This window comes from Plutella xylostella, chromosome 25 (assembly GCF_932276165.1).
Source record: "Plutella xylostella chromosome 25, ilPluXylo3.1, whole genome shotgun sequence".
In the NCBI taxonomy this organism is placed as follows: domain Eukaryota; kingdom Metazoa; phylum Arthropoda; class Insecta; order Lepidoptera; family Plutellidae; genus Plutella; species Plutella xylostella.
In genome coordinates, this window is record NC_064005.1 from 2,270,293 (window position 1) to 2,281,850 (window position 11,558).

At 37.1% G+C, this 11,558-nt stretch overlaps 1 protein-coding gene across 2 annotated transcripts in view; it reads left to right on the forward strand.

Moving 5' to 3' along the window:
- Positions 1 to 9,175, forward strand: part of LOC105386067 — a 93,140-nt gene extending 83,965 nt beyond the window's left edge. For both annotated transcript variants that reach the window (XM_048630431.1, XM_011556563.3), the window contains 2 exons: positions 6,427 to 6,592; positions 6,930 to 9,175. In XM_048630431.1, coding sequence (XP_048486388.1) covers positions 6,427 to 6,592; positions 6,930 to 7,562 — 799 coding nt within the window. In that variant the 3' untranslated portion in view covers positions 7,563 to 9,175. The remainder of the gene's footprint in view (positions 1 to 6,426; positions 6,593 to 6,929) is intronic.
- Positions 9,176 to 11,558: the final 2,383 nt, after the last annotated feature.

An 11,558-nucleotide genomic window follows, 5' to 3' on the forward strand; every position in this document is an offset into this window, starting at 1 on the left:
TGAGTAGCTTCTGGTTTTAAATTGTGATTTACACCTTATGACATTAATGGCGTCAGTAAAACAAATTTAATAGATCCATCAAAAGTTTTTAAGCTATGAAAGTTACTACATTTAAATGTAAGTATCCATTCATTTGTTATCATAACGATAACGTAGATGAAGATTGTAATAATAATAAATAAATAAATAAATATGTGGGGACATCTCACACACGGCCATCCGACCCCAAGCTAGGCAGAACCTTTGTTATGGGTGTCGGACAGCTGATAATATCTACACAAATACATAGATAGATAGATACTAAATATAAATATCAACACCCAAGACCCGAGTACAAATATCTGTCTTTAAACAAATATCTGCCCCAGCCGGGAATCGAACCCGGGACCTTCGGCTCAGTAGTCAGGGTCACTAACCACTACGCCATTCGGTCGTCACACAGCATCATCGCTTGTATTTTTCAAGGCAAAGCAAAAATGAAAAAAAAATGCATCCATCACATCACACCTCACCTACCTGCCGGTCACACCGCTCATTTCATTACCCAACACTAAACGTCGGATCGCATGAGAAGAAACGCCAATCAACATCATATAGCGTCACTCACCATTAATTACGGATCAATAACCAAGTAATGGTGAAACCGGACCCCGAACAAATGGTGTGGTTGCGACAAAATAGTGGCACATATTTGGCACATATTTAAAATATTAAATATGAGCAATTGTTACTACAATTATGCTTAGTACCTACTAGCATATTTTTTCGTGACAGGCATTGATTGTAGGACGGATTTTTGAGTATTTCGAGGGTTATTATTATTGTTTGTATCTCAACAATATTCACACGAAAAAAATTATCTAATATCTTACAGTTTAATAAGTATGACATTTCCATTCATTTAGAGGCTCTATGTTTCAAAAATCATTTCCCAAACCTTTCGTTTCAGGGATGTACAAAACGCATGTACAAATACCTTTAAAAACTGCCCCAAATGTAGAGTCAGCAGATTAGGAAAGTAGAATGGGTATGTAATAAAATGTATCCTTATTTTCTGGGCCTATATTATTTCGGCAAGCGACTAAGCCTGGCTTAGCATGAGATATATGAGTCAGCACCCCTTTCCAAACTTTGGACTAATCGTCTTTCGCATAGTTTTTTTTTTCGTTTTCTTCCATTATAATGGTTTGTGTGTGTCGACAGGGATTTTGCCAGATCGGTGGGTCTTTGCCTACCCTAAATCGTTCCTATTAGGGATAAAACCGGATAGGTTCATGTCTGTTTGCGTTTTAAGGAAAGTACTTAATTACCAAATTTTTATATCGTTATAATTTTTACTTTAGTAATTCTAACTGATAACTATTATTGCGGATAAAATTAGCAGTAAATACAATGTAATCATTTGATGTTTGTTTTGTTTTGAAGTCTTTGAGAATATAATCATTGAAAAACAATCCATTTATCAAATAATTACCAACTTAGAAAAATACAGGGTGGAAAATAACTTAGGAATTTTTGGGGAACTAGGCCTAAATCGTCAAGTTAACTGATAGACTATAACTTTACATGGGCATTGATAGATAAGAAAAATATGTTGTTTTATATTATTGATAGTAAAAATGCGGTATCCCAACATTGATTTAAAGTAGGTATTACCTTTATCGACATCAAACTCAAAAATATTCTCCAGAGTAACATTAAAAATCACAAGTCAAAGAAAGATTAACAAGGGATTGTAAACTTTATTTCTAATGCAATAAACTTAAGTTTTCAAAGAATTTTCGATGGATTAGTCATAAAATACAAAAAAGAATAGTTTTATCTTTAAAGACGAGATACTAGATAAGGAACCAAATCTTTGTATAGTTGGCTCAAATAGTATTGGCCACTTGATTGTTTAGTCATCTGGTTTGTAATTTTTATTAGTTGAATGCATCTTAGTGTATTAGTTCCTGTAACCGCCACTAGATGTCACTATCCCCTTTTCTACATCGCGGTATTAAGAGTTTTTTGGTTTTTCTTATAAGATTATTGTGGATCTATATTAAAGTTTAGTTTTCCGTGGCCAACCTCGTTTTAATTCTTACCATTTTGGTCCTTCGAGCCTCCTCCTATGTTTACTCAACGCTTTAATTAAAGAGAATATTTTCTGTATCTCAGTTAACTCTAATTGCTTTTTAATTGCAACTCTAATAGCTGATAAACTAATGTGTCTGCAGTGCCAGTGCAGCTGATATTAAATATAAATTAGTAGTGACGACCGAATGGCGTAGTGGTTAGTGACCTGACTACTGAGCCGATGGTCCCGGGTTTGATTCCCGGCTGGGGGAGATATTTGTTTAAACACAGATATTTGTTCTCGGGTCTTGGATATGCCCGTAAAATGGCAATAGGCCCGCCCCCTATTACATTGGGACTAACATAACACTCTGGCGAAAAGTGGGTGCAGCAATACACCTCTGCCTACCCCGCAAGGGAGTACATTAGTACAAGGCGTGAGTGCGTGTTTTGTTTTTTTTTTTGTTAGTAGTTATACAGGGTAATCAGAACAGCTATCACTCTACCGCAATTATTATGAATAGTTATGCAATTAAATCAATTACCTAAATTTTTGTTATAGTATGTTATGTTAGATTTATGTTACCTTCACATTTAATTATTTAATATTTGTTGCAGTATAGAACCGAAATGAAATAGGTACTGTAGAGTTAAATATAAACATAGACAAATAAATATCAGCTAAATGCAGTATTCTTCATTTTCTCGTCGGACAAACCTGGCTCTGTAGCACAGGGCGCTATTAAGACGTGACAAGAGTTCTCCATCGCGCTCGCTCTTGAGGTTACGCGATATGAGTGAGCGCGATGCAAAACTCTTGTCACGTCTTAAATACGCCTCGTACTAGCCCTTCTGGACTGCCAGCCAATAGGGAATAAAAAGGCTGAGGACAGAGTCTATAATCTATACTATCTACCTATCTGATGACAAATATACTTTTTAAAACTTAGCGTGACTATTAAATTTATACACCAATATATTTAACCATTTTGCCATGCCTAGGCCAATACTCACTAACCTCACTATACTAGTCGATTTCCTCGTAGATTTTAAGGCCTAGTGGGTGGTCAGTTACGACACAGCCAAAGGCCATACTAGCGACACGCTTCCGACTCTCCCGATAACCTTTATAGGGTTAGTAAATCAAAATAAACTGTACGACTTGAAGCCATCTTGGGCGTAATTAGATGTGAGAGATTCTGAGTGATAAAATTCCGGTATGTTCGAACTTTGAAGCATCTCTTACGGTAAATTTATGCGTGGTGATGTTTTCTATGCAGAATGTGTAATCTGTTTTATTTTCAATAAATATCGTATCTTTAGTGTTCATAACATACAAAGTGTTTAAGAGCGTTGGTAGCTCAGTCGGGTAAGCGCTCGCTTCTCACGCAAGGGATGCGGGTTCGAATCCCGGCGCTGACATGTACTAATGAGTTCTTTTAACTTAAGTACAATGTATACCATCGCTCTTACGGTGAAGGAAAAAATCATGAGGACACCTGCATATCTAGATCTAGCACATCTAGATATGTGAACCCACCAACCCGCAGTGGACCAACGTGGTGGGAAATGGTCCAAGCTGAGGAAGGCAGTTTAGACCTTGGGGATATGTACAAAGGTTCCACTCGAGAGAGCCAGGTGCAGGTACTTACACCCTCACAGAGAATATAATAGAATAGAGAATGTAGGTTAGGTACATAACTGGTACTCTGTTCGCGATTTCTTTAAAGAATTACTGCTTTGGACATTAATAGCTTCCTGCTTATTATAAATATACCTATATTTATATAATATACATAATATATATAATATACCTATATTTATGTTCACGGGCTTTAACGTAATAATTTTATTGTTATTTAACTAATGAACAATTTTAAAATTGATTATTCAAATAAATTTTTATCTTTAATAGTCAGTGGCAGATCTGCTTCGATAAAAAACAGGTATTATTTTTCGAATGTTGCTATTTCACATCCGGGATGTGAAGAAAGGTATGTCGTTGATAAATTGCCATTCACTTTGCCATTTATATAAATGTACACTAATTTCGATTCTCAAGGCACATAATTTAATTTTAGTGGTGTCAAAATATACATTTTGGCAGTGAAAAATTAGATTGTAGGTAACACATTCTCGGTAATTATCAACATTTTGAGCTTTTTACAAGCACGGGGACACACAAAACAACATAATGTATGTACATTTTTTTTAAATGTATCAACTCTAATTATTGAAAAAAACGCGCTTTTTTAAACTTTGAAGGAGACGTTTTTGGCTTACTGTACCCCTTTTTGACAACCTATAGGTAATTCCTAACTAGTTATACCTACGAGTACCTAGTCTTAATATTTCCCCGCCTCCTCGCTGACTTTAACAGTCAAAGTAATTATGCAGGTAAAATAATATTTCCTACAAAATTTATGTTTAGAATCATTAAAAAGTTTTAATTAAGTAACATTTTCTGATCATACTGCACATTATTACAAACTATACCAAGTTTTCAATGGAACTTTCTAGAGGAGTCGAGATTAGAGACATTTGGAGTACCTACTGCCGTAAGTGTCTCTCGAAGACATTATTAGAACGAAAAAAACGAAACAGACATTTATTATGTCAAAACAAATAAAGACGATCAGCATTTTTTTCGTTAAATGACATCTCTGACTTTCTTCAGATTTTAGTTTGTAACCCTAAGCCTGCAAGAATTATTTTAGTCTCTTCATACGTTTCAAAAGCTATTATGTATAATAGTTATGGATATGATTCAAAGTAAATTTGAAATATGTTTTCAAAGATCACAATTCTTTAGTTGAGGTGCTTTTAGCAGCTGGCGTTCTTAAACCATAAAATTGAACGGATAATTAAACAAGATAATAATACCGTTTAAAATTAATATCTTAATATAGAAACCGCAACAAAAAACCCTTCTCATATCCTACCCTATTCTTCTGAATAAACTACCTGAAGTTGCACTTATAAAAAAAAAAAACTATGGTTGTGAAATTTTTAATCTAATGGTTTTCTAATAACCGGTATTTCTTTTCGCATTAATTGAAAGGGATCGGTAGCATATTCGAGCAGATGTAGGAAATTATTGTTAATATCCACCAATACGATAAAAAATATATTATGTAAGTACCAACTGTTCAGAAGGGCTAGTACGGCGGGCATTTAAGACGTGACAAGAGTTTTGCATCGCGCTCACTCGCATCGCGCAGACTCAAGAGCGAGCGCGACGGAGAACTTTTGTCACGTCTTAATAGCGCCCCGTGCTACAGGGCCTGGGGTGATAAATTGTCTTCAACAACCCGTACCCAAAATGTTCCACCTACAACATACAAATAGCTTTTCACACATTTCAAAAAAAAAAAATCAAAAATATTTATTTTTATTTATTTATTTATTTTTATTTATTTGACTTCTTTAAGAAAATTACCTTTAACTTCTTTCCCCGGTAACATTTAATTTATAACTGGCAACATTACAGGATGAGTCTTTTAGCTTTGAAATGTAAAATTGGTGATAATTTGTTTCGTGTGCAGAGTTTCATTAATTAATTTACTATAATTAAAACTTCGGTTTTCATGAACATTTGAACACGCAACGTTTATGGAGTTTTGGAGTGTTAATTATTTATTTTAACTAATGTACCTTTATCCTCCTGACCCCGAGAGGTATAAATGTATGCACTGTTCATAAATTAAAAAAATAAATTTAACTACTGAACTGTTTTGTCACTTTGTCAAAGCACAAATTGTTTAAGGGATAGGTACTTTATAAAACTTTAAAGGAATAACAGGGATACTCCATAAAACTTTGAATATAGCTATTTTTAAACTATATATTTTTATTTTTTTTCAATGTCCTACTCATAGCACGCCAGGTATCAGGAGGGTAATATACGTAGGTATGTACTATTATAGACTAGGGTTTGTCGCCGTGGTGAAAGGATGGGCCAGTCAGATTAGCGTCAGTTGCTGACTGGCCAGGGTGCGCCTGGGGTGGGTTTATTCACTCACGGGCAATGAAAAAGTTTTATTTGCCATTTACATTCTATATGGATATCCACTGGAACTTTTTAATTGTTCGTCATTGAAAATAACAGGTTACACGTTTCTCGAGAAGGCTCATCTAATCCCTTGAACCTTTAAACCTCTCAACAACCCTATCATTAATCAATTTCTATTGCCACCTCGGTCACCACTGGAAACTAAATATGTGATCGGAAAGTTTATATTGACTGATACTCTCGTCATCACGAGCCATCATGTCCCCACTGCTGGCGCACAGATCTCCTTCCAATGAAGGAAGGGCTTTAGGCTGTAATACATATTAATTTCTCACAACACATTTCCTCCTCACCAGACACAAGCGGAAAGTAACGAACCTGCTGCCGTCGAAGTCTTCAGCCCCAAACAACTCGGGGTCTGCTCGGCGCGCGCCCCCGCCGGCTCCGCTGTACGAGGACCTGCAGGACCTCCCGCGGAGGCCGCCGCTGCCACATCGACCTGAACTGGAGCCTCAGCTAGAGGTAAGAGGTTTTGGAGTCATTGGGTTGCATGGGAGTATGTGGCTTCTTGGAGCTAAGATACTATAGCAACTTTGGTAAACATCAACGGCAGTAAGATTCAGTGCAGCCAAGTATATTCCAAGGGCGTCTAAGCGATGATGTATTGATGATCAGGGCACTATGGTGACTGTGACTTGTAGAGAAATAACGGAAATGCTTAAAGAGCACTATAATGGTGACTGTCACTTGTGGAGATGGAGAGCAGATGCTTATAGAGACTTAAAAATCATGAAAATCACACTAAGTTTCTCTATCTATATTTGCCATTTGTCTAACTTGAAATTTTCACTATTCACAGATGGTAGAGACAAAAAGACCAGGCTGCCCGGGCCGAGTATTCGTCTGCGGAGCTGGAGGCACATGGCGAGGTGGCGGCGCCTGCGGAGACGCCTGTGGAGCCCCTCTTTACGAGGAGTTACCCCACCGGTCCGACGACTCGGTCCACAGTGACGACCACTTCGCAGAGGACGAGCTGAGCCTCGTCGGTGAAGCCGCCCCCTGCAGGACTTGCTCGCGGCCGCCGGCGCCGCACTCGCTCCCGCACCGGCCAAGACAGCAGCGTCTCGACCGAAGACCCAAGTCTTTAGAGCGGCGCCGCGCTGCCCAGCATCGAATGCCGCGGCACGTCCACCCGCCTGACCCTTCAGAGTTCCATGAAGGGGTTCTGTTGGATGCGCTGCTGAGGCTATACCCTCAGGTGGGGACGGTGGGCGCGAGGCCTCACGGCCAGATGCCGGGGGGCGGCGGCGCGTGGCCCGGCGGGGAGCTGCCTGGTATCGGCTGCTGGAGAGGCCCAAGGGCGTCCCCGAAGCCTCCCAGTGGGGACTCCTCCTTCGGTTCAGACTCAGGCTACAGCAACAACACGTGCGGCACGTGCGGCACGCGAGCCTCCTCCAGACATCGTTTGTCGGCGGAAATACCGATGTCATGAACGTTACAGTGCTCTGAGCTACGGACTGTGTGTTAAGGATCCCCCCCATGTGCCATGGCGAGCGAGTGACAGTGAAGACAGTTCTTGAGATATCCTAAGTCTTTGCATCGGTTATGTGAAGAGATTAGGCGTTCTTGCATTTAGTAACGATAGTACTAATACTTTGCCTTCTACCTGTAAGCATATTCTGTAAACAAGGCCTGAATAATTAACGATTTGTTGAAAGCCTTATGTTAATATTTGTATGTACCTATTTAACTAAGTTTCACATTTGTATAAACTTAGGTTCTAATTAGAACTTCACTTGAATTTAGAGACGAGCGTATTTTACTTGTAAAAATATTTCTTTTTAGATACAAGTTCAATTTATGTAAATATTTTCACCTGACCATATTTAAGTAGCTAGAGCAGTTACATTTTGACATAGTTAGTTGTTCCAAACTAGTCTTTAAATTAACATGTAATGAGAAACGTTTGAAATAAAAACCAAACACAGTCTTGTGTATAAAAATTACAACATTATACCTAGTTAATAAATCAAAATTTGTAGATACTGTATATAAGTTGTAGAAACATAAGTTTAGTTAACTAACTAATGTAAGACATTACTGAGTGAAATTCCCGTTTTCTGATATGAGTTCTCATGTTAAAGTTGTGCCAATAATGAACAATCAACATCATATAAAATAAAGACTAATTCAATAAATCTCTTAGTAATCGCTACTACCAATGCTGGATAACTCACTCATCATATACGGTTTTTATTATCAATGACTAAAAAATATTATCTGTATCATTTTCGTTGAGCGGCTGACTATAATGAAGGTCAGGTACATTGACCTGTGGAACCACCACCGAACATTAGCAATTAACAATCTTTAAGGTACCTGGAACTCAACTGAAAAAACTAAACTCCAACTTAATTGTCTGACTTTATACATGAGATCTTATCAGAAACTGGGTGAAGATTTTATAATCATATCACAAATAATCTAATCAGAACATTTGTAACGTTGGACTCTTTCATATTTATTTTATTTACTTACCACTTTCTCTGGTGCTAAACATTCAAACTTGATAGCAATATTATATAGTATTTTCTCGTAGTGATTTGTTTGTCAGTAACATTATAGTATGTCTGTAGGCCTAAATATTGAGTAAGTTTTTCAAGTAAAAATAGGTTTCTTGATTATTATAAATTGCCTCAGTCATTTCATTTCTACTTTTAGACATATTTAAGTAACGCTTTCATGTGTGCAGAGCTTATTATTCAAGGTACATATTACATACAAGTTAAATTCGAAATTGTCTCCATAATTATGTATTTTACGTGTATTTAGCAAATTTATTAGAAGTGCCGATCGTTGTATTATTTATGAGACATTTAGGTTTTTTAAATTTGTAAATTAATCAAACGATATCATTGTTTTTGGAAAAACTTGTTTTGTTTAATATTTTTGTATAATTATTTAAGACATATTTATTTTTATTTTGTAATGAACTTGAGGATTGTGACACTATGATATTGTAATTAAAATTCTTGGACTTGTTGTCCGGTCTATAAATATTGGAAAGCACAATAAAATGAAAATAAATACATTTTTAAGAAATAACTTGTCTTTTGTTTTATGGTTTCTTTGGTTGAGAAGCAGCAGAATTACCATAGTCATACAGGTACTTAAATAATCTGCCGAAATGAATTAAACCACATGATCAGCTGATGGTGATTGGACAACTTGAAATTACCCAATTAAATTATGAACTGTTTCATTTGTAAACTATATTTATTTATTTAATCCTTTATTGCACAAATATATAAATAAGTGTACAAAGGGTGGACTTAATGGTAATATATACTATACAGGATAGTTTAAAAATGAAACGGTTAATAATTAGTAAAGAACAAAAAGGAATGATCATGGTGATTAGTAATACTCAATTGGTATTCATTATTATGAAGCTTCCGAAGTCGAGCTAGTTTCAGTGATTGAAGAAGTTAGTTACACAAACTACTCATGGCAGGAAACAATTTCTGAACGCTTCCGTGCTTCGGACGGCACATTAAGCCGTGGATCTCGGTTGCTGCTTCGGCAGCAGTCGTTAAGCCTAGTCAGAGGCCTTCGGGCAGCTTGAAAACATGTGACAGTCGGGTGCCCACTTACCCGACAACTCTCTCAGCACTAGCTTGCTTGTGTTGGGGTCCACCAACCCGCACTAGGCCAGCGTGGTGGACTTAAGCCTAAAACCCTTCCTTCTTTGGAAGGAGACCCGTGCCCCAGCAGTGGGGACGTGATGGGTTGTGATGAATTATGCTCCGGGATGCGGTTCTATGTATGTGTATGTTTGAAAAGCAATCCATATTAAAATATATTAAATCAGCCCCAGCGATCTACTATTCCGGATCCGGATTACTAATATAAGGCAACGTAACGGGCAACTTAATAAAATAAAGAGTGTGGATGGCTAGCTCTCATGCAGACTCCACTCGCCAAGGCTCGTACCGAGAACCTCTAGGAGTCACCCTGCGAGAGTCTGCATGCGCCATTAGACGTTACTTTATCCCGGATTCAAGTCATCGAATATTTTTTTAAATTAATAAATGAGGGTAGAATGTATATTCTAATTAATAAAAAAATGTGGGGTACTTTTAGGCCACAGATCCTGGTTGTGATTCGGTTTTCGTCTCGGGCGGTCGGTTCACATGTTCACAAACGCGAGACGCTTTCGCGATCGGATTTTGTTTTGTGATTTGTGTTTTCGTATTGAGTGTTTATCATTGCCATTACTGTTCAAACGTGAAGTGATAGGTGAAGAAAGAGTGAAAATCGAAGTGAGATGCGAAGTGAAGTCTGATTTTACAGATATGACAGGCTGATAGGAATTAAATGTTTGATTATGTGGAAAACAATTGAGTGTGTATAATAAAATAACTGATGATCAGGATTGTGGCAGATGTCGTCGTACCAGCCCACTCAAGGCTCATCACTATGTAAGTAAGTATTTACTAAATTATATTTATAACTAAACTTTACTATACAGAGTGTTGCAAAAATGGTGCTAAGCCGAAACCTACGTACGCGTCATGTAAAATCTAAGCCTGAAAATAAAATCCGAATGTCGACATTCGCGAAAAAAAAAATCGCCATAGTTTAATGTCACGTGACTAACACAGTTTCTATGGAAAATTAATATATTTTTTGTATAGGTACACTTTTAGCAACACTCTGTATATAAGTAAGGCTTACGCACTATTTAATCAATAAAGGATCAAATTACAAACACTCGCGCAATCATGTAGCCGCCATATGCAATTTGCAAGCCCATAAATTGCGCACATTATCAAATCTTCAAACAAATCTACAAGAATATTATCTTAGTCACGTTGGCAACACATGTATGGGGCCATACAATAAAATGAAGAAGTGTATGGCCATAAATAATAATACAATTACCACAACATGATATTTTCAGCTCTCACACAAGACCATACACCGGCGCGGTTGATGAAACTATCTCTTGTCTGTTTGTTTGTCTTTTCACTTGGTGGGCGATTGCCATTTCAATGATTTACTTATCAATTTGATAATAATACCTAAAAAACAGGGTGTTTCGCACATGGACCGTCAAATTTCGGTGGTTGAGGTGGTCATGGGAAGTATTTTTTTCTATGAGACCTATGTCCAAAACCCAAAAGTTATTGATATTTACTTTTTTTTCTACTCTTTCTATAATAACCTAAAATTTCCTCTTAAGTAAATATATGTGACATAACTTTTTGCTTATCTTTAGAAGTTATAACATGAGTGTTATGTGTGTATGTATTATACAATTTTTGAATTGAAAAGTTACAATAAAATCGCGTAAATGGCATCCGCCCTCGGCTATATCCATTCGCGCGGGCTCTCCTCCGTAAATCATCACTCCCTCCGGCTGAATATTAATATCTTTGTTTGCAGAAAGCTTATAAGAAACCATGGTTAATCTAGTGTTAATCTT